The 24046-nt window shown below is 40.9% G+C and overlaps 1 protein-coding gene and 1 non-coding gene across 3 annotated transcripts; one reads left to right on the top strand and one right to left on the bottom strand.

Moving 5' to 3' along the window:
* Positions 1-3649: 3649 nt before the first annotated feature.
* On the bottom strand, positions 3650-3761 carry LOC117086450. The gene has a single exon (XR_004438360.1). It is a non-coding gene; the product is annotated as a U6 spliceosomal RNA (small nuclear RNA).
* A 6475-nt stretch (positions 3762-10236) lies between these two features.
* CCNG2 (cyclin G2) lies at positions 10237-23763 on the top strand. Of its 2 annotated transcripts, none has more exons than XM_033214346.1 (8): positions 10237-10886; positions 11934-12071; positions 12803-12940; positions 14502-14752; positions 15265-15343; positions 15428-15526; positions 18060-18265; positions 19578-23763. In XM_033214346.1, the coding sequence occupies exons 2-8, from the start codon at positions 11934-11936 to the stop codon at positions 19699-19701; spliced, it is 1035 nt and encodes a 344-aa protein (XP_033070237.1). In that variant the 5' UTR covers positions 10237-10886; the 3' UTR covers positions 19702-23763. The 2 variants fall into 2 exon arrangements, with proteins under 2 accessions (XP_033070237.1, XP_033070238.1); XM_033214347.1 differs by lacking the exon at positions 10237-10886 and adding an exon at positions 11716-11850.
* Positions 23764-24046: the final 283 nt, after the last annotated feature.

Raw genomic sequence — 24046 nt, 5'->3', positions numbered from 1 at the left:
AGGCTGTAAACCTCAAACCTGTTATTTTTAGCAGTGAGTTAGCAGAGGGCCTTGACTTCCTCTTAGAATGATGGTATGCAGCTTCTGAGAATATAATAGCAGAGCTAATAATGGTAGAGTCATCAGAGCATTTGCTGATTACCATCTTCTGTTATAAAGACTTTAAAAACTCTTCCTTATCATAAGGTGGAAAAGAAGCCACGTGTCTGCAAAACAGTCCTTATCAGGAGGAATAGGAACACAGCACAATTTCTTTCTGGCCCCTAAACATTTGCAAACTACTGATACAACACACTCACAGGATGTCTCAGATCTTTAGACACCTCACCCAGGCAGAAAAGAAGGAGCCTCATTTTTCTTCCCCTGCTGCTTTCCTGAGATTTGAGTGGTGGGACTGTGTCGAAACAACTGGCTGGCTTTTTTTAAGAAACATGTTAATTCAAAACTCTAGGGTAAGGGTAGTTGATCCTGGTAGGCCTGGTCTGTCTAGACAGTTTCTTTTCAGATTAGTTTGACAGAGATAAGATAAGATTTCTCAAAAGCATATTTGCTTTCTATTGAAGAAAAACAAAAAACAAAGGAAACACACCCCCCCACCCCACCCCACACATGTATGCAGGTGACCAGTGATTAAATTTCCTCATAAAACACCCAATCCCAATTGCCTGTGCTTAAACTAACCTAAACTACTGATGCAGCCATTTTGAGTGAACTTAATAGGAAACAGCCAAATAGATCTTCTTCCTGGTATTCGAGAAGAAGGAAAATAAAACAATTCAGATATAAGCTTGATCTATGTAACATAGTCACTAGGCTTGATTTATGTAACATAGTAACTATATGTCACTGTAAAATAGTGGTTAAGAGTGTGGATACTAGAGTCAGATTGTCTAGGTTTGAACACCGATTCCACCACTGTCTAGCTGTGGGATTAAGTTACATAAACTCCCTGGGCCTCTATTTCTGGGTCTGTGTGATGGTACTTACCACTTGTGTGTGTTACAGGCATTAAAGTTATGTCAGGACACATAAATCACTGAATATGGTGCTTGACAACTTCATTATTGATTACTACATGTAGATTATTATAAAGCTAATGAAATTTAGCTTCAGGGGCCCTCATTTGCACAGACTCTCTCCAAGTTCTCAGGAGTGGCCCCAGCAGAGTGTTCATGTGATGGTTAATTTTATGTCAACTTGACTGAACTAAGGGATGCCCAGGTAGCTGGTAAAACACATTATTTTGGGGTGTATCTGTGAAAGCATTTCCAGAAGAGAAGGGCATTCGGATCAGTAGGCTAGTAAAGAAGACCACCCTCACCAATGTGGGTGGGCATTATCTACTACACTGAAGGCCTGAATAGAACAAAACGGTGGAGGAGAAGGGTAAATTTTCCCTTGCTGCTTAAGCTGGGACATTCATCTTCTCCTGCCTTGGATATCAGTGCTCCTGACTCTCAGGCCTTTGGACTTGTACTGGGACTTAACACTATTGGTTTCCCTGGTTCTCAGGCCTTTGGGCCTTGTACTGGAACTACACCACCTGGTTTCATGGGCCTCCAGCTTGCAGACAGCAGATTGTGGGATTTCTCAGCTTCCATAATTGCACAAGCCAATCCCTCATTATAAATCTCCTTCTATATACAGTCATGCATTGCTTAATGATGAAGATAAGTTTTGAGAAATGCATCATTAGGCACTTTTATTATTGTGTAAACATCATAGAGTGTACTTACACAAATTTTGGTAGTATAGCTTACTACACACCTAAGCTATATGGTATAACCTACTGTCCTAGGCTACAAATCTTTGCAGTATGTTAGTGTACAGAATATTGTTAGATAACTCTAACACAATGGTAAATATTTGTGTATTTAACATATCTAAACAGATAAAAGCTACAATAAAAATACAATGTTATAATATTATGGAACCACTGTTATATATATGGTATGTTACTGATCGAAACATCATTTTGCTGTGCACGACTATATATCTATATATATCCTATTGGTTTTGTTTCTCTTGAGAACCCTGACTGATATAGTTCACATATATATTTTTTTGAGTTTTGTGAAAGTGATTTTAATTACAATCAGTTAGGGCTGCTATCTTTCTCCATGTCAAATTTCACTGTATCATTTTCCCTTGAATTTAGAGGTGCTTGAGTGTATACCAGCATTTTGGAGATCTAAGGGGAAGTTGAGTTGAGAACATATCATTTAACTAAAATTTAAAAACACATTTTGGATTGTTCCAATAAAACAATGAGAAATTATAAAATCCTAATTTGGATATAAAAGAAAGGTGCTCTGTTTTGTTATCTAAAAGTGCTTTTAATGAAGAACTAAGCGAAAATTTACATAAAAAGTTAATGGGATATGAAATAAAAGTGATAAAAATGCATGACGATATTTGCTTCTTGTTCAGATACCAAGAAGCAAACTATGTATAATACTTTTTTCCAGATCATTCGAAAACCAGTGCTTCCTTAGAAGGAAAAGAGAAATTTTTAAAAGTAATGGGTAAACTCTTGGATTGTTTGATACTCTATTAAAGAGGAAGGAATCATGAAATCATATAAAAATATAGAAATTTCTTGCTGATTTGATACAAAATACTGACACTGACAAAGATGACATAAACCTCAAAATATGCTTCTGCAATAAAGAAACAGATGAGAAGCTAAATAATGAGTCTGTCTGTTTTCACTGGTATCCTGGATTTTTTATAGCTCGTACGCAGAAAAAGCTTGGTAAAGATTTTCCCAAATCTGATATCAACCATAAAATATACTATGGTATTAATAATGAATTATAAAACTGAAATAAACATTTTAAAACAGCAACAATTTTTTAAAAACAAAAGTTGATTAGCCATGTTAGAGGAAAAACTAAATTTTAAAATATGTTCTCTACAGAAAATTATATTAATATGTTATATGAAAAGATGATCAAAGAGCATACAGCCAAAAATATTGGTAAAAAGTTATATAGCCATATGTCAGGCAGTTTATTAATTAAAAAATATGGGATTTTCCAGATTTTGTGTGTTTGTGAATGTAAAAGATGATTTTCCAGATATGGTCATCACAGTATCTCCTATCCCACATGCTCTTGTGATAAGGTGATTGACACAGCTCTCATTGAGAGGTGGAATCTATGTTCCTTCTCTTTGAACCTGAGCAGATGTGACTGTAGCTGAAAGGACGTTGTAGTTGACAGAATAAAGGTCCCTCAAAAATGTCCACATCCTATTCCTCACCACCTGTGAATATGTTATGTAATATAGCAAGATGGAATTAAGGTTACAAATCTGACCTTTTTTCTTTTCTTTTTTCTGTTTTTTTTTTTTTTTTTTGAGACAGGATCTTTCTCTGTCACCCAGCCTAGAGTACAGTGGCGTGAACATGGCTCACTGCAACCTTGATCTGGACTCAAGTGATTCTCCCACCTCAACCTCCCAAGCTGAGACTACAGGCGCATGCCACCATGCCTGGCTAATTTTTAAAATTTTTGTAGAGATAACATCTTGCCATGTTGCCCAGGCTGGTCTAGAACCCCTGGGCTCAGGCAATCCTCCCACCTGGGCCTCCCAAAGTGCAGGAATTACAGACATGAGCCACCATGCCCAAACTTTTCTTTTTCTCAAAAATACAGAACACTTCACAAATTTGCCTGCCATCCTTGCATGGGGGCCATGCTAATCTTCTCTGTAACATTCCAATTTTAATATATGTGGTGGCTCGTGCCTGTAATCCCAGCACTTTGTGGGGCTGAAGTGGGCACTTGAGGTCAGGAATTCAAAACCAACCTGGCCAAGAGGGCAAAACCCCATCTCTACCAAAAATACAAAAATTAGCAGGGCGTGGTGGTGCACACCTATAATTCCAGCTACTTGGGAGGCTGAGACAGGACAATCACTTGAACCCAGGAGGCAGACATTGCAGTGAGCCGAGATCGTGCCACTGCACTCCAGCCTGGGTGACGGAGTAAGACTCCACCTCAAAACAAACAAACAAAAAAAACCCCACACAAAAACAAACAAAACGAAAACAAAAACAAAACAATTTTAATATATGTGATGCTGAAGCAAGCACCAGCTGCCCTTGAGATGGTGAGACTATACTGGACTATTCAGGTGAGCCCAATATAATCACTAAGGTCCTTGTAGTTGGAAGTGGGAGGCAGAAGAGTCAGAGTCAAGAGAGATCTGGAGATGCCCTGATGCTGGCTTTAAAGATGGAGGAAGGGTCACAAGCCAAGGAACGCAGGTGGCCTGTCGGTGCTGGAAAAGGCAAGAAAATGAGCCTTCAGAAGGACTGCAGCCCTGCCGCCACCTTGATTTTAACCCAGGGAGACCCATTTCAAACTTCTGACCTCCAGAACTATATGATAAACATTTGTTGTTTTAAATCCCTAAATTTGTGGTAATTTCCTAGACCATCAGTGTGAAACTAATAAAGATGCTATCTGACTGCCAAGGCTGGTTCGTAAAAGGAGACACAGTGTTCACCTGATTTTCTTCAGGCCCTGACACCATGCCATGAGGAAATGGAAAGACCACGTGGAGTGGTTACATTTAAGTGTTCCAGCCACCAGCCTCAGCTGAGGTCGCAGCCCACAGTCAGCATCACTCCAGACACGTGAGTGACAGCAAGATGGCAGCTGCAGTTACCATCTGATTACAACTTCATAAGAAACCCTGAGCAAGGGCTGCCCAGCTGAGCTCAACCAGCGCCCAGACCTGTGAGTGATGATAATAAAATTATTGTTGTTTTGAGTCACTAAGTTTTGGGGTGATTCATTACACAGCAGTAGATAGCTGGAGTAGTGAGTATATAACAACTTTTAAAAATTTACACTTTGTCTTGAATTGTCTTGTTTTAAATAAGTATTCACTTTCATATTTACTTTTGTATTTGTAAATCCTACCTTTTTTCCTAGAGAGAGCCCCTCCAAAGAGTAAAGCTTTAAACCTACTGCCTTAAATCTGGTTCTACTTCTGCACATAGCCACAATTTCTTATTCAGAATGTGGTAGAAAACATAAAAATATATGTAATTAAACAGACCTAAGGATCTGTGATATAAAGCAGTCTTTCCTTTCTTCTGAGACACAGTCTTGCTCTGTCGCTGGGCTGAAGTGCAGTGGCGCGATCACGGCTCACTGCAACCTCCACTTCCCGGGTTCAAGTGATTCTCCTGTCTCAGTCTCCCAAGTAGCTGGGACTACAGGCGTGCACCACCACGCCCAGCTAATTTTTGTATTTTTAGTAGAGACAGGGTTTCACCAGCAGTCTTTATTTTTAAAGTTTAAAAAAAAAAAAAAACTTTCACTTTGAAAACACTTTAAAATGTTAACAGAAGCAAATTTTAAGCTTTTTTTTAATACTCTAAGTTCTAGGGTACATGTGCACAACGTAAAGGTTTGTTACATATGTATACATGTGCTATGTTGGTGTGCTGCACCCATTAAATTTTAAGCTTATATCACTTATCCATATCACTTTAAACATTAATTGCCTTTTCATTTGAGATTAAAAAAGAGATCATGACTCTCACAGACAGTAAAACTTATTTTGGAAATATGATGATATAGTCAACAGATGTATCCTAAGTTACTCTTTGCTGACAGTGTCAACTTCATATAGCATTGTGAAGTCAAGAAAAGACAGGAAATCTCTGAGTTAGGTCATGGTTCTTGGAACAAACTATGAAGGAAAAATGTGTTATGTAAAGAAGCATGTACAATGTTCCAGAATGTAGCCTGGGCCACTTAAAATATATTTTAAGATGATTTTGAGATGATTAGTTCTGATTTCTGGCATTGCCAAATTCTCAGTTCACTCTCCTCTGCCAGCCTTTTCACATCATGTCAAAGCTACTTCATTTATTTCAATTGATTCTTCCTGTAAAAGAGGGAGCACTGGATAACAAAGTACTGAGTCGGGCTTCAGAGTCCACCGAGCATTGACTTCTCAAGTTCTCAGGTTGCAGAGATAGTTTATATAAGGCTAACTCTCTTGCAGGCTAGTAGAACTGGGAGGGGCTAAACTGGGTGGCTGGAAAAACTGGTCCTCTTGCTCTAGTCATTCAGATGGTGTCTACAGTGTGGATAATTTCCACAATTTCAAAGCCAACCCTACATAGATAAACACTATGAATGTTTATGAATATGGCCAATCCTTGCACAAACACTCTTCCAAAAAAACAGGGCATGCTTCTAGTATTAACAAAAGCAACAAAATATACAGTAAATGAATTGTAGAATGTTGATTTCGAATTTGAGATGATCTTGTTCGTGGGAAAATCAGAAAGAAGAATATATGAGATGCCTCACTGACTTATTCTACTGATTGCTTGAAGAAAGAGATTAATCATCTGCTATACAAATCATCTCATTCTTGCAGGTTCTGATTTAAAAATGAGCTCTTGGTTGAAAAATCTGCATGACTTCAAGATGGCACCCTATGCTACTATGCTATACCTTCCCTGTTCCTCTTTCTCGGAGCGGCATTCCTGTCTCCATTGAAGGTTCTGTGAAGCAGGACTTATCTAAGCAGGAAGTTTGGGGCTGCAAACCACTTTTTTTTTTTTTTTTTGAGATAGGGTTTTGCTCTGTTTCCCAGGCTGGAGTGCAGTGACATGATCATGGCTCACTGTAGACCTCCCAGGCTCAAGCAATCTTCTTGCCTCAGGCTCCCATGTAGTTGGGACTACAGGTGCATGCCACCATGCCCAGATAATTTTTTAAATTTTTTGTAGAGATGAAGTCTTGCTATGTTGCCAGGCTGGTCCTGAACTCCTGGGCTCAAGTGATCCTCCCACCTCAGCCTCCGAAAGTGCTGGGATTCCAGGTGTGAACCACTGTGCTCAGCCTAATGACAGAAAACAGCCCAGCCAGGGACTCAGCAATAGTGAGTAGACAGGGAGAGGGAGTACGGCCTCATGTCAGCTTTACATATCCTTATCCTCAGGTTCTTTCCTTTCAGGGCTGCTTTCCACCAGACTTCTTTGATGAGGTTAGGGATAATCCCTTCCTTTCCCTTCATGAAGTTACAACATGGTGAAAAATTCCAACAGCCTAGAAATATAGAGCTAGTTGCTTTCACAAATGTTTGTATTCGGTCATCACATATGAAGCAGACACAATTACCTCTGGCTTTTTGTTTGCCTCAGGTTAGAAAGCTGAGGCTCAAGACCATCAGAATTATTCAAGGTATTCAAGGCACCATCTCTAATGAGTAGGAAAGCTGGGACACAAGGCCAGTTTGATCCAAGGCCAGTGCTTTTGTCCTATACCTCAGACATACTAGGGTATATTCTAGGGCCTTGTTTTATTTATGTATTTTTGTATCCCTGGTGCCTAGTAGCGTTCCTGGCACTCAATGTCTATTGATTAACTTTTGATTGAATAAAAAGCTAGGATTTATTGTCAAAAACTGTATCTCTGAGGAGAAGAGATTTGGAAAGTTGTAGCAATTTTGATGCCTTATGAAGTTCAGGGAAGTCTAAGTCATTTAGAGAAGCACTGCAGCTGTCCCATGGGAGTGCCCTGTTTTCACGGTAGAAGCGTAAGTGTGAGGAGGTTTGCATGACACTTGTCAGGAGTCAGGGATTCACTAAATGCAGTCATTGTTTCTGTGTGGGCACTCCCTGCTTATTACCCATTCTGTGAGCACCTTTTAGCTTCAGTCTCACATGTCACCGAGGACAATGGGCTGCACATCAGGCCTTCATGGGGTTATTGGTGACAGTATCGCCCAACCCCACAGAACCCCCACCATGTACTGTAGAAGATCAAGTATCTTAAATTGTCTGGAAGTTCTTGGGGGCTGCCAGGTTTCTGATTTCCTTATTTTGTACGTATGCATGATATAGGAAATTTGCCCTCCAGAAAACTCCGGAAAGGCTAATGGGTAAAGCCTGATTAGCCTAAGGGGAATAATATCTTTTTCGTAAATAACACTTTCACCTCCAGCAAGGTAAGGCAAGGTGACAAGGACAAATAGAATGAGGAGAATTTTTTTAAAGATATATTAACAAACAAAAAATTCTGCAAAGTAAACAGAGAAAACCTACATAATCCCCCAGCCCATTTCCCAAGAATATCATCATCCTTTAAATGAGGTGTTTAAAAAAGAGGATGCTGTATTAATAACTACTGGATCTATATTTTTAATGACTGCTTTCCTTTAATCTTAAAGAGATAAGTGGACTAAAGTGGATAAAGGGCTCCATCTTGGACAACCTGATCAGTCTTTTCTTCTGTGCTAAGCAGGGTGTGCCAAGAGCAGGAAATTCAACACCATTTACAAAGCTTTCTTGTCTTACTCTCAGAGAAAGCCATCACTGTTCACATCATTCAAGAGGCTGTCTGTAAAAGGACACATAAAATACCAGTTATGAAATATATAGTACACATTTAGTATAGCTTCATAACATTTAGTGATCTAAGCAGCAAGATGATTATGTCAAATAAAAGTTATCACTTATTTATGTTTAAAAGATCAAATAAGCATTGGATAAAATTATGTAGCCTAAGTAAAGGACAATTTCTCAATCTTTTCCTTTTTGTTTTATATAGTCTGTTATTTTTAAAGTCTTCTACCACATAAATTTGCATTTCCTCTTTCACATCACTTATAAAATAACGTATGTTCCTTTTTTACCTTTGTCTTCTTGAAAAAAACATCCCCAGTCTCCTTCATGCTTTGATCACGAACTCTCATTTCTCTGGTGGTGGACAGTTGGTCGAGCTGCTGTCTGTGGGCCCTGTCCACTCGGCCTTTTGATGATCTGTACAATGAGCTGTCATCTCTGTAATTTTAATCTTAGCTCTAGTCTCCAAGTTGGTTTCATGTTCCTATTATGTTTATCAGTATAGATTTCCAGCAAGATGATTATGTCAAGTAAAAGTTATCACTTAATGTTTAAAAGATAAAATAAGCATTGGATAAAATTATGTAGCCTGCAAATCATTTAAAACTAGTGTGCTAATTTTATCTTAGTTTCCAAAACGCTCACCAAGCTCACACCTCTCTGAAATAGGTGTTAGCTTTTTGGGCTCCCTTCCCCCAGTTGCTCTGTGCTCCAAACAGATGCTTGTGTTTAGTCCGGGCTAATATGCAAAGGGACCTACTTCAAAAATTCCTTAGCTGCTCTGCAAAGAAGAACGCTGCCAAAGCTATGTCGTGTGCCTTCCCATATTTCACAAGTAACAAAATAATTCACAGAAAACATACAGAAGAACAGAAAAGAGAAATCTGTTCCCAGGGGCTGATTATGTAGATTAGAACTCAAGAATATGGTATTTACTAATTTAAGAGTGAGAGAGTAAACAAATAAATGTTCCACATCCCCCACTGATATTCCATGTGAAAGTGTCTCTGGCCTAAGGCACTTGGTTGGTTTGCTTTCTGTCTCGTCCTGGGAGAAGTGTCGCCTATAACAACAAAGCTAATTATAATGAATAATAAATGATAATTTATGGGTTACCAAGGACCAAGAAGCTCTGGGAGTCTTCATTAAAACAACAGCACAACTACAACCTCTGGACGTACGCCGTAATTATTAGATGTTTACGTACCCTCATCAGCGTGCTAAGTTTTTATTTAAAAACCCCTCCTTCAGTTCCTCCTGAATTTTTTTAAATTATGGAAAAATTCCAAGACACAGAAGTAGAACGAACAGTGTAACGAAGCCTCGAATACCCATCACCGAGCTTCGACTCCCAACTTTTTGCCTATCTTGTTTCACCTGTCTTCTCCACTTTTTTTTCCTCTTGGATTGGAAAATTTTAAAACAAACATCCAAACTTGTAGCATTTATTGAATATTTTAGTAGACGCCCCGACAATGTTATAATAATTTGGTGGGTTATTGCAAAATGGAACAGCAAGACAAAATAAAGAAGGAATGTAGAAAACTCTCCTGTGGCTGAAAGGGCTGTCACAAAAGTTAGCTCTTTGGAGAAACGCCGCGAGCATGACATTCCCACGAGAAGGGCGGACGCAGCCAGGAAAAAAGGCAGTGCCGCAGGGCTGGTAACTGAAAACCTTCCCCGCTGCCCACCCAGACATGCGCAATTCAGACCCTGGAGTTGCTAAGGCCCCAAGGCAGAGAGAGGCTCAGGATACGGAGAGAGCCAATCAGAGGGCTCCAAGACTGATAAGTTAGCCAATCCAGATTCGAGGGTGAATCAGGTCCTCAGCATTCCCCTCGCCCCACCCGCATCCAATCAGAGAGCCGGCTACTTTGGGCGGACTTTTCAAAACAGCGAAAACAAAACAAATCTGGGACCTTTAAAAGGCGTAATGAGACTAGAAACGATCTCCTTCCGCTCCTTAGTCTTCCCCTCTTCCCAAACCCGAATCAATCCCGGAATAAGCCCGACGCCCAGATTCCGCCCTCCGCCCTGGCGCCGGGCGGGAGGACTGGCTTGGCGAAGCCAAGGAGAGGTAGGGAGGCAGCGAGAGAGGCTGGGGACAGCGGATTAGGGGCGGGACTCTTTTTAAAGTCCGTGGAGGAAGTGCAGGATCCCTCCGCGGGGAGTCACGTGCCCCGCCCCCTTGGGGGCGTCGAAACTCACAACAAAAACAGGAGGCTCACGGAGGCCTCTATTGAGGCTGCGGAGGTGCGGCGGCGGGCTGGTCTCCGGCGGCCGGCGTTGCGCCCGGGTGGAGGGTGGGCGCGTGGGGAGCGGGATGGAGCCGGGGCTGTGAGGCCGAGGCGGCGGTGCCTGGGAAGAAGGGTCGGATGCCTGGCCGGGGGCACCGCTGAGGCAGTGGGGTCCCCGACCTGTGAGACAGGTTCGGAAGTCCCCGCTGCGCCCAGTCCCTGCGGACCGTGAGACCGCGAGCGGGTGGAGGCGCGTCTCCGGCACGGTGAGTGGGCCCGCCCAGGGGCGCCGTGGGTTTCTTTGTTCGTGGTGGGGACTGTGGGCTGCGGGGAGGTTGGTACCATCCGAGTGTCTCGGTGCTGCCTGCCCCTCAACCGCTGGAGCGACCAGGGTGCTGCCCTCAGCCCCAGCCCTGGGGGGAGCTGGCGCCCGCGACGGACAGATAGATGCTGGTCGGGTGGACGGAGGGGGCGACTAGGCTAAGGGCAGTCTCCGCCTCGGTGCCCCCCGCCCCCGCTCGTGTTGTCACGGGGGCTCGCTGGGGTGGTGCTTCTCGGATTGACAGCCCCGGGGCTCTGCAGAGTTGCAGGGCCCCAGCATCAGTGGGAGGATGGGTGTTGTCCGGTCGGGCGCGGGCGGGCTGGACTGGACTGGATTTCTGTCCCCGGACCGCAGCCGGGTGTGCCGCGCCACCCCACGGCTCCTGGGACAGGGGTGTCTGCCTCTCGGGTAAGTCCGGAATCGGTGCTGCAGCAGCGGATGGGAAAAGCTGGGGGCTGGACTCTCCGAGAGGGGCTTCTGCAGCTGGCGCCCCGGGCGGGCGGGGCTCAGGAGTCTCCTCCGGAGCTCGGAAGTCTCCTCCCTCCGCTTCTTTGTTCAGTCGCGAGACTTTCCCTCCCCTCCCCCCTATTGTGCAACGCCCCATCCCCGGGACCCACTGCAGTCGCTGGCCTCACTGCAGTGCCCTGGGCAGAAGGCCCTCCCCGGCGCGACTTCAGGTGGGGAAGACCGAGGGGACGTCGGCGCCCGCGGACAGTTTCCTGTTTGTGAAACGCCGAGAGGCCAGGGCTGGCGGGTCTTACCCAGGTCTGGCCGGCAGACCTGACCACGGCTCCTCCCCCTGCCACACCTCCCTGGCCGTGGTGGGGATTGCCCTGGGGCTCTGGAGGACGTGACTGGTCCCTTCACCCTCTCCTTGTCCGGGTGTGTTGAGGCGATCCTTGCTGGAGGTACTGGCCTCAGCCCTTTCTATCCCGCTTCCCCACCCCTCTTATCTCCAGATTACATTCTCTGTGTGGTGTCTTTGCTGCAGATGAAGGATTTGGGGGCAGAGCACTTGGCAGGTCGTGAAGGGGTCCAACTCCTCGGATTGTTGAACCTCTACCTAGAACAAGAAGAAAGATTCCAACCTCGAGAAAAAGGGCTGAGTTTGATTGAGGCTACCCCGGAGGTAAGTTGGCAGAAAAGATAACTTGCTGAAGCAACTGATGGGGCTTGGAGGAGGTAACAACCCCTCTCCCCGTTGAATCATGACAAAAGCCTGCAAAATTTGTTAGATCCAAGTTGTTCCTTCTGGAGTACCAAGATAAACCTTATTACAGGGTCATGCTTTTGCTTTTCTTAGCAAGAATGAGAGTGATATTTTAGAGAAGTGGGTTTTTTTTTGTTTTTGTTTTGAATGTGGCACCCTCCTCGCCGCCTTCCCCCCGCCCCCCGCTCCCCGCACTCCAGCCTGCAGCTTCAGGATGGGAGACTCTTGGTGAATTGAGCAGTTCATTTGTGCAAACACCCTCTGCCTGTGAAATACATATTTATAGTAGGATCTTAAATGACTTTAGAAAAGCAAAAGCAAACAAAAGAACCCTCTCTCTCCATTTCAAGGGAATTGAATTATATTTGCTGTAACTCTCCAAAATCTTGGAACAGTTCACCTTATATTAAATTGCTGAAGCTCTTTTATGATGTGTATTTTTAAGAAGCAGTGATTTACGTCTTATAGATGAGAAAGTGTATAGCTTTAGTTAAGTGATACCACTCTTTCCATCTATATGCTTGAAGATTAAGGGGAAAAAAATTAACCTTATTCTTGGGAAAAAAATTAACCTTATTCTTTGGATCTATATGTGTTTTTCATCTGGTTCTAACAAAATTGTAAACCTTGGTTCTTGATTATTATTGCAGAATGATAACACTTTGTGTCCAGGATTGAGAAATGCCAAAGTTGAAGATTTAAGGAGTTTAGCCAACTTTTTTGGATCTTGCACTGAAACTTTTGTCCTGGCTGTCAATATTTTGGACAGATTCTTGGCTCTTATGAAGGTATTTCATCATTTTTATAAATGTCTTCCGTTTTCTATGCCCAGTGCCTAGCACACAGGGCTCAAGAAATATTTATCGAATGGGTATAATAATGTCCACTGTACATAAAAATTTATAATCAGAATTGTGATCATTAGTGCCAGAATAAGACTACAAGATTAATTGTATCGTTGTATGTTAGGTTTTTCTGTTGTGTCTTAGGTTTTACCTCTTAAGTACTGTCTCTTGAAGATGTGACAAAAGAGAGACTACTGTTTTTTAGATATTTGTCATATGTTTATAGTTCTCAAAATAAGATTTTATCTGCCATCATGCTTCTCTTGAAGCCTAGATTTTTAAAATACTGAAGCATGACAAATGAAGCATAACAGTCTATTAAATATGACTGGCCGCCTTCCCAGAAGTCTCTTGAAAGCAGGGAGCCATGGTTTTTTTTTTTTTTTTTTTTTTTTTTTGAGACGGAGTTTCGCTCTGTCGCCCAGACTGGAGTGCAGTGGCCAGATCTCAGCTCACTGCAAGCTCCGCCTCCCGGGTTTACGCCATTCTCCTGCCTCAGCCTCCCGAGTAGCTGGGACTACAGGCGCCCACCACCTCGCCCGCTAGTTTTTTGTATTTTTTAGTAGAGACGGGGTTTCACCGTGTTAGCCAGGATGGTCTCGATCTCCTGACCTCGTGATCCGCCCGTCTCGGCCTCCCAAAGTGCTGGGATTACAGGCTTGAGCCACCGCGCCCGGCCCGCCATGGTTTTATTAACAGTCACCAGCAATGGCTAGAAAAATGGTGGGGAATCTTCTGCCAGTAGGATTGCTGTCAGCTGCTGGGTCAGTTCTCAGGGCATTGAAAAGAAAAGGGCAGCCATCTGTCCATGGCAGCTTTTATGTATGTCCCAATCTGCACCACTCATGTGATATTTCTCGGGCAAAATTACATTGAAATATGGAATGATTCTTAAAGATTTTTATGTAAAAAGATAAGTATAAAATATTTTAATATACCAGTACATTTTTTTTTGGTGTTAAAAAGCTTAATTTATTTTTGGGGAGATTGTATTATGAATTCATAAGTCTGAAATACAAATTATACTTTAGTGCTAGAAATCTTGCTTTTGAACCTCCATGGAAGTTCTTGTACCTGCATTTGAATTTACATAAAGGTTCAAAAAACTTTTTTTTCTAAATTAAAAAAGTTGTTTTTTTTTTTTTTTTAAGTAGAAATGGAGGCTTGCTGTGTTGCAAGAATAGTCTTGCTGTGTTGGCCAGAGTGTTCTCAAACTCCTGGCCTCAAGCAGTCCTCCCACTTCAGCCTCCCAAAGTCCTAGGATTACAGGCATGAGCCACTGCTCCCTGCTGCCTTTTTTTTTTTCTTTTTCTTTTTAAGGGAGGTTGAGAAGATCTAAAATGCGACAATGTGTATAACTGTGGGTAAAGGGCCAGTACATGTAAGAGAAGCAGCCTGGTTGTGTTCTGTCTTAAGAATAGAAGCATCATTACAGTATTATAAGCATCTGCTTTACTAAGTCGAAGTGACAGTTGTTAAAAGATGCCTCTTGTTTTTTTCTCAGGTGAAACCCAAACATTTGTCTTGCATTGGAGTCTGTTCATTTTTGCTGGCTGCTAGAATAGTTGAAGAAGACTGCAATATTCCATCCACTCATGATGTGATCCGGATTAGTCAATGTAAATGTACTGCTTCTGACATAAAACGGATGGAAAAAATAATTTCAGAAAAATTGCACTATGAATTGGAAGCTACTACTGCCTTAAACTTTTTGCACTTATACCATACTATTATACTTTGTCATACTTCAGAAAGGTCAGTGGGATTAAAGATAAATTTTATACTTTGAGCATTGCTGTAGCTAACAGTAAATAATTGGAATGGCAATGAAATTTATATTTTTATCTTCTTCAAACTTTCGACTTGGACTTTATTGGCAAATCTCTCTCTCTTTTTTTTTTTTTTTTGAGATGGAGTTGGTGCTCTTGTTGCCCAGGCTGAAGTGCAATGGTGTGATCTCGGCTAACTGCAGCCTCCACCTCCTGGGTTCAAGTGATTCTCCTGTGGCAGCCTCCCGAGTAGCTGGGATTACAGGCGTGTGCCACCACACCTGGCTAATTTTGTAGTTTTAGTAGAGACGGGGTTTCTCCATGTTGGTCAGGCTGGTCTTGAACTCCTGACCTTAAGTGATCCACCCGCTTCGGCCTTCCAAAGTGCTGGGATTATAGGCTTGAGCCACCGCATCTGGCCCTGGCAAATCTTTAAAATCGTTTAAAATCATTTAAATCTTTGAAAGTTTAATTAATCTTTGTTCTTTGCATTTATAGGAAAGAAATACTGAGCCTTGATAAACTAGAAGCTCAGCTGAAAGCTTGCAACTGCCGACTCGTCTTTTCAAAAGCAAAAGTAAGTCGATTCCTTGCTTACATATATATCTCACAGTTTCTATTTTGAATTTTAAAAAAAATTTTCCTTTTTTTTTTCTTACAGCCATCTGTATTAGCCTTGTGCCTTCTCAATTTGGAAGTAGAAACTTTGAAATCTGTTGAATTACTGGAAATTCTCTTGCTAGTTAAAAAACATTCCAAGGTAATTATAGTCATTATTCTTTAAAGCAAATTTCTTTCCTGATGTTTCATTGTTTTCTGTAGTGACTTAAACTTGAATACTTCATGGGACTCTTAACTTTTACACTCATTTTTTTCTTATATCTGTAGTGTTAAAGTTCTCAAAATGCAGCTTTGACCCAGACAATACTAATCCGGAAGGTAACTTGGTCACTTAGCCCAGCTTCTTTCTGCATATAGGTGCCCCTTCTGTAGTAATCATGCCATATGATAGTACAGCTGTTACATTGCCACATATGCATTGTTCTAAAATGCATACTAGGAAGTAGACTCAGAACAAACACTAATGGGATAGGATGGGATCACATCACACTTCTAGGGCTGAACTGTCATCCCATTAGCAGCAGCATCAAATAACACCAGCAATGTTGATGTTTTAAACCCCAATGTCTTTTCAAATCCTTTACGCCAGCTAAGTAAAAGTAAGTCTTACAGTCACAAAGAGGTATAAAACAAAAGCACAGTCCTTTTTCTTAAACTCTCAGTCTGGTTGGGGAAATAAGGAAGTTAACATGAAGTGTTGTGTTCTGTCATCTGTTATTGTGTCTTGGTGCCAGGTAATAGTGAATATAGAGAGTACCTGGCGAGTTTTTGAGACAGAGTCTTGCTCTGTTGCCCAAGCTCGAGTGCAGTGGCACGATCTTGGCTCACCACAACCTCAGCCTCTCCAGTTCAAGTGATTCTCCTGTGTCAGCCTCCCGAGTGCCTGGGACTACAGGTGCTCACCACCATGCCTGGCTAGTTTTTATATTTTTGGTAGAGATGGGGTTTCGCCATGTTGGCCAGGCTGGTCTTAAACTCCTGACCTCAAGTGATCCCACCTTCCTTGGCCTCCCAAAGTGCTGGGATTATAGGCGTGAGCCTCCGTGCCCAGCTTACTTTGGGGTTTTATTGAGCAAAGAAATAGGGCAGAGTAGGAGAAGCACTATGACTGGGAGCCTGTTTGGAGCAAAAGAATCTTGGACAGTGAAAGTTTGGACAGCAGAGGCTTATGGCCAAGAAATTGGTAGACTAGACAGATTTAAAAGTCATTTCAGGATAGACTTGCAGGTACAATGTCTAGGTGTTAGTCACAAGCAGGAGTAAGGCTGTCCAACTCATAAAATGGTGGTTTTGGAAGCCAAGCATGGAAATGAGGCAAGGAATCATGAATGACCAAGATTTGTACCTAATGGTGGATGTAATATTAGCATAATTGGCAGGAAATTTGGAAGAAGTTAATTTGTGATGAGAGAAGTATGATTTTAGATGCGTGTATACACAGGTAGGTGTTTAGTAGGTGTTTGGCATTTTGGAATAAGAAGATAAACTAGCTGGAGATTGAGATTTGGAATTTCTCATGAAGAAGCAATAGTTGAAACCATTAAAAGCTTGTGGAATCATTTTTGTAGGGGTCAGTTGAAGCTCTGGGGTTTTTAGTGTTGGCCTTTACCCCCAACATTAGGAGCCAAGTGAAGAAAGGTACATCCCTACAAGTAGGAGCACTGTCGGACTGGAAGGACGTTTTTAAGAAGGAGGTGGTCAAGAGTATTGAATTTTTATAAGAGATCCAATGTAATGAAAATTGAAGGTCATTGAATGTGTCAGAGGTAATGTCAGTAGAGCAATGAGAAGGAAGTGGTAGAAACCAGATTATAAGTGGTTAAGATGTAGCTAGATTAGGTGAAAATGGGAGGCCAAGAAAATAGATAGATCTTCTGTTTTCTGGTGAAAATATGTGCAATGTGAAGCATTTTGTTTGTAACAGATAACTTTTCGCTTTTGTTTTAATCATGATTTTATTAGTTTTTATCTGAACTTTTTATTGAAAGTGATAGCTGCAACCATCTTCAGTGAAAATTGATACGTAGAAATAAACTGAAGACCTTCCGAAGGAGGAAGGAAAAACATAAAAAGAAAAAAAAGAAATAAACTGGAGCACTCCCCAGTGGTGGCGGAACTATGTCCTTTTTGGGAAATTTCTCTTCTCTCATATTGCTAACTTCTTTAGTTTTGTATCTGGTGTTATAAGTGTGTGTCGCCAGCAATCCAAACAATGCCTTGTTACAGGAACCCAAATTGGTTTCTGTAACAAAAGGAATGTTGAATTTCTTTGCATTGAGACTAAGGACTATACTTGATAGTTGATTTATTAACAGACCCAGAGCGTTTTTAGGTCAGCGTTTTCTTAGACTAGGCAAAGCTTTCTGTGTATTGAATCCTAGGTAATTTTATACTTACAGTGCTCCTCTCCTAAACCAGTGGTTCCCAAATTTTGACAGTTTGGCTGCACATTACAGTCACCTAGGGAACTTAACAAAACTCTTGATGCCCATGTTGCACTCCTTGTCAATTAAATCAGAATACCAGAGGTGGAAGAGGGTAGTGGGAGCCAAGCATCTATCTATCTATATATATATATATATATATTTTTTTTCATAGCTCACCTAGTGATTCCAAGGTGCTGCAAGATTTGGGAGACATTGCCATAACCTCTTAAAATATTTTTTTTTCAGATTAATGACACCGAGTTCTTTTACTGGAGAGAGTTAGTTTCTAAATGCCTAGCTGAGTATTCTTCTCCTGAATGTTGCAAACCAGATCTTAAGAAGTTGGTTTGGATCGTTTCAAGGCGCACAGCCCAGAACCTTCACAACAGCTACTATAGTGTTCCTGAGCTGCCAACAATACCTGAGGGGGGTTGTTTTGATGAAAGTGAAAGGTAGGCGGGTTCCTTGACTAATTAAACTTCCCTAGACGAAATATTACTGAGTTTATTATACTCAGAACTGTGGAATAGTGTAAGACATTAGAGAAAGCAAGCCCCTACACTAAAAGCTAAGAATTAAAACCCCAACTCTTCAGGTAAGCAAATTAACCAGAAGTAGTTTTGTTAAAATATGTAATGATTTATAAGGTCTTCTCCATTTTCTTTAGTTTTTTCTTTTTTATATTTTTTTGAGTAGAGATGGGGTCTCGCAATGTTGCCCAGGGCTGGTCTTACACACTCCTAGTCTCAAGTGATCCTCCTGCCTCAGCCTCCCAAAGTGCTGAGATTACAGGTGTGAGCCACTGCACTCAGCCTCTTTTCCCTTTTTTAAACTGGTTGTTTTCCATCTTTCTCCTATTTCCCTTGCTTTTGAAATACAGCTAAAACCTCCCCCCCAAAAAAACTGAAAAAGAATTCTGGGCTTTGTAATGTTAGTATGAATTCCTAATATTGTGCTGTGGAGAAGAGATTGATGGGAATCACCACCACTAATGGGGAAGACTTCTATAGATGTCCTCAGAGGTTTGTCAGTTGGTGTCGTCTTATTCAGAATTTGATTATTGTGTTTGTAAAGTGAATAATTTTGCTAAATTTGTTTGTTTTATGCTGTAGAGATAAAGGGCCAGAAGTTTCATTTTCATAGCTTGTTAGTTTACTTTGATATTTGAGAGTGTAAGTGGTATAAGAAATCATGGATGCAAGAAATACATCTAAATAGACCATGTGCTAGGAGATATGTTGTCTTTCTCTTCATTATTGGATTTAAAATACTTAGAATTCTACAATTAGCTGCTGATAGAGTTATTAATTGGTACAAGAATAATAGTTTGGCAAATAGTAACTTGTTTAAACTTAAGAAAACCTATATTTTCTTTCTTTTTCTTTTCCTTTTTTTTTTTTTGCATGTGCCACCATGCCTGGCTAATTTTTGTATTAATATTTTTTGTAGAGATGGCATTTTGCCATGTTGCCCAGGCTGGTCTCGAACTCCTGGGATTAAACGATCTTCACACTTTGGCCTCCCAAAGTGCTGGGATGACAGGGATGAGCCACTGCACCCAGTCAAAAAAAATCTGTATTTTCCAGTGAGATTACTATAGACTTCATTTAGGAAGTCCTTATAAATTTTGTCTCTGTAAAGCATACATTTTGAATATAAAAATCCTCACTAGAGATACTCATATAGCAGCTTTATTTTGGCTATAAAGCATTTAAGTGTGTTTTAAGTAATGGTATCCTCTTTTTTGTCTCTTTTTCTCTTTAGTGAGGACTCTTGTGAAGATATGAGTTGTGGAGAGGAGAGTCTCAGCAGCTCTCCTCCCAGTGATCAAGAGTGCACCTTCTTTTTCAACTTCAAAGTGGCACAAACACTGTGCTTTCCATCTTAGAAATCTGATTATTCTGTCAGAATTTATATGTACAGGTTTCAGAGCAATAAATGGGGGAATAGGTAGTTTTCTGGTTTAGCCCCCATCTAGTCAGGAATTACATATACTGGAATACCTACCTTCTATTTGTTATTCAGATCAGATCTGGCCTATTTTCATATTTATCCTAAGCCATCAAATGAGGTAGTGCCTCTTAAACCATTAACAGTATACTTTAGACATTGGCACTTTATTTTTCTTGTTGATCTTTAGCTACTTTGGGGAGGAGGGAAGGTGCTGATACCTTCAATTTGTTACTTTTCAAGATTTTTAAAAATAACTAGTGTAGCTTATCTTAAACATTTTATAAAACCTTCAGATGTCTTTATTTAAGCAGATTGGAAGTATGCAAGTGCTTCCTTAGCAGGGACAGTGGATAATCCTTTAATGGTTTATCATAGATTCCCCCCTCCCCCCTTCTCAGAAGAGTGAATATGCTCTTAAATGTCAAACACATTTTTGTTCTGTTTTTTAAATGATCAGTGTCTATTTGATGTGATGCAGATCTGCAGAAATAATTAGGCTAGGGCTCTTAGTTTCATTCCTATTGCCCAAGTATTGTCAAACTATGGTATTATTTTAATGTTACTTTAAAAATCCATAATCTGCTAGTTTTGCATGTACTTGTATGAAAACAGTGCAGTAAGTTGAAAACCCAGTATCTATGGAATTGATAAATGTTGATCTGGTGGTACATTTTATCTCATTTTCTTATATTACAAATGTCTGCATGATTACGTTTTATTTCCTTTGTAATTTACATTTCAAAATGATGTATTGCTATATGGGTGCCAAGATTGAGTATGAAGAACCCGAGTGTTTGTAGTATTATAGTTTTAAGCAAATCTGTGTGGTGATACAGCCATAAGAATGGGGCTTATATAAACTCTGTACATGTATGATTTTGTACAGAGAATTTTTAACTTTATAAATTGTATATGAACATGTAAATCTTTTAAAATGTACATAAAATACTGTATTTTTTTACTTTGTGTGTGATAGTCTAGTCATTGCATGTAAATATAATTTATTATGTATTCTGTAGTATAAATCATACGTTGATGACTTACATTTTTACTGGTAAGTCAACATCCATTGGATGTTTTCTGAAGTGGCTCTTTTTGAAGTGATAATAGATTGTAATTCAAAATAAAATGATTAATGAATTCTCCTTGTTTGGGATCACATCTTAATTTTTAATCTGTTAAAAGTGTTTGATGTATTTTAATGAGAAGACTTTAGGTGAGGCTACAGTGATTCCAGAGTGAGCCTTCTAACTGGCTAGCAGAAGTTCTCTAGGTTTGGCACTATGCCTTGGAGATACTGAAAGAGAATCTGTCATTTGAGAATTGACCTGTTTCTGGGATGGACTCATTAAGTATGCTCTCAGAGACTGGTGTATTACCAGAATGCCTATTAATTTATAGTGAGAGGCAACAGGTATTAAGTAGACCAGAATGCTCAGGTTGGCAGATTAGAACGATCTTTCAGGAGACAAATCAAGTTTTAATCAGTTTGGTTAGTAAGTATGGGGTGTTGGCTGTGATGGCTTCTAGCTTTTGTGGACCTCAAAAGTATCAGGTTGTTTTGCAAGTGGTGTTCCTTCCCCGCCCCCTCCCCCCAACAGGTTCCCCATCCATCTAGTTTGATTTTTGTAGACCTTTGTTTTTTCTAGTTAGTTAGAAAGTCAGGTATACTGAATATGGTTTTCATGTAACACCTCTTCTCTGGAGATAGGGGTATGTTTTCCTACTCTCCTAGGGGAGAATCTCTACTTGAGGATGACCTTTCCTGTCTTACTAAATAATATTAGTAAATAGTAGGTAATATATTCTGCTTTCAGATTTTGATTTGTTGAGATGTAAAAGTTCTTTGTGGCTTACCAAATCTCAAGACTCTCTTTAGCTCCTGTGGGATTAGATTGCTTTTCTTACTGGATATTCTTCTTGGGTAAGTATCTTTGTGGCTTCACTTCTTCCCCCTCCAGTTTTTAGTATATTTAGTCTAGACCTCTCTGCTGAGCTTGCAACCTGTTTATTCACATGGCCTGCCATGCCACTTGGAGGTTTCTCATTACTCCCAAACCTGCTGTTTCTTTATGTCTTTCTCAGTGAATAATTCTGTCTATTCATGCCGGAAACTTAGGTGATATGCTCATCTCCTTTTGCCTGTTTATGGAGGTCACCAGCCTCTATCATTTGTATGATTTCATTTACACTGTGTATATCTCTTTACTCTGTCCCCTCTTTTTCTACCATTGGCATGGTTTCGACCTGTACTCTTTATCACCAGAGGTACTGTAATATAGTTGTGATCTCTCAGCTTCCAGGCTTACTTCTGGTCTCTGCCTTGCTGCCTACATATCCTTTTAAAATAAAATTTTAACTGTCTCCTGAAAAATTGTTCAGTAGGTCACCCACAATCAGGAGAAAAAGTTATATCGTGACATACAAGTCTCTGTCTAATCTGAACACTGCACCTGTCTCTGGCCTTTTTTTCTTGCCATTTCCTAGACCTTAAAAATGTGTATTGAGAAAGAGAACTCTGCTAGCTATACAGAGGATGAACTGGAGCAATATAGAGGAGTAGCATGGAGACTGGTCTGACTGAACTAAGGCAGTGGAAGTGTGGATGAGGAAGACAGGTGAAAATTGAGAAGCGCTATCCTTTGTCTTTGGGCATTATTAGGAGGCTCACAGACAAGTCCAGGAGCCTGGTTATGCCCTCCTGTGCCATTCAGCCAGGTGGCTTTCCCATGACTGTGATGAATAAAATCGAGAAGCCCCTGCCCTTTTCAGAGCAGAGGATGAGGAGAAAGCTACCATTTTGGCCTCATCCTTACTCCCCTTGACTTTGCAAGAGATTTGCCCTTTCAGGTTTTGATCCTGTGATTTTCTAGGATGTGGTGCACACACTTTGCTGTTGTGCGTGGTGAAGTATTGTGCCTAGGTCCTGGGTCTTCATCTGTTTGATTCTGCTGCTGTTTCCTCTTCCCAGGAAGTGTGATTAGACAAATAATGTGTTTTAACTACCTGTCACACTCAGAATTAATACATACTCAGGTTAACTGTAGAGAGGCATTGGCTGCAGAACACTCCTCATGACAATTTTAACCATTTTCTTTGTCTAGAGTCTGCCTTTTTCTTTTTTACAATTTCTCTCGTTTCAACACTAGGTTTCAATATGGTGTTCCTGCTACCTCCCACCTCCCTCCTCCCTCATCACACATGCAAATTGTCAGCTTATTTAGACAACCCACTTAGATTCCTATATGGACAAGGATAAGGTATTTTGCATTTGTTACTGGAATTCAGTTTTCCTAACTATTTACTACCAGAAATGGTCAACAACTTACTTTGTGTTTAGCAAATCAAATTGCATGGTAGATAGTTTTCCAGTATGATGGCCAGTCAGTCTTCCAATCCCTGTGCCTATATGCCGCTCTTCCCATCCACAAGTGGAGTCTATTTCTCTTGAGTTTTGGCTGGCCTTGTGAATGGCTTTGCTTACTGAAATGCAGCAGAAGAAATTCAGTATATGTCCAAGCCTAGGCTTTAAGAGACTGGCAGCTTTCCTTTTATGCTTTTTGAAAGCCAGCCACCATGCTGCAAAGAAGCTCAGCTGGATTACTGAAAGATGAGAGGCCATGTGGAGAGAGACTCTTGAGGATGAGAGATTATCTTGGATGTTCCAGCCTCAGTTAAGCTCTCAGCTGAATGTGGGTGTATCCTCAGCTACACCACAGAAAATAGAGGAACTACTCAGTAGATCCCAATCAACCCACAGACTCACTAGAAATAACAAATTATTGTTTTAAGCCACGAGGTTTTGGGGGAGGGTTGTTAAACAGTAATAGATAAGTGAGACAGATTGCTTGTTACTTATGGTCAAATGGTGATTATCTCTGGTGAGATTACAGGTAATTTTTTAAAAAGTTATACCTATCTGTAGTTTCCTTTTTTTTCTAAAATTTAGTTGAATTATTAGTGTATTAACAGAATAAAGAATGAACTTTAAAACACACACGCTGGTTATGTGCTTCCTCTCATTAAAATCCTCTGTGGCTCTCACCGCACCTTAGCATCAAGTTCGAACTTTGTACTGTGGCTTACAAGACCCAACTTGATTTGTTCCCGGCTCCCTTTTCAGCCCTGTCTCATGGCATCCCCATCCATGTATTTCGCAGGCCCACTGCATCCTGAGATGAGTCAGAGACCCTTCTTAGGGGCCTGTTCCCTACTCCCAAACATGGAAATTAAAAAAAACAAAATCTTGAGTTCTTTCAAGAGAAATTCCAGGCATCTAG

The sequence above is a fragment of the Trachypithecus francoisi genome, unplaced genomic scaffold (genome assembly GCF_009764315.1).
Source record: "Trachypithecus francoisi isolate TF-2019V2 unplaced genomic scaffold, Tfra_2.0 Lachesis_group1, whole genome shotgun sequence".
Lineage (NCBI taxonomy): Eukaryota > Metazoa > Chordata > Mammalia > Primates > Cercopithecidae > Trachypithecus > Trachypithecus francoisi.
This window is presented reverse-complemented; position numbering and strand designations above follow the sequence as displayed.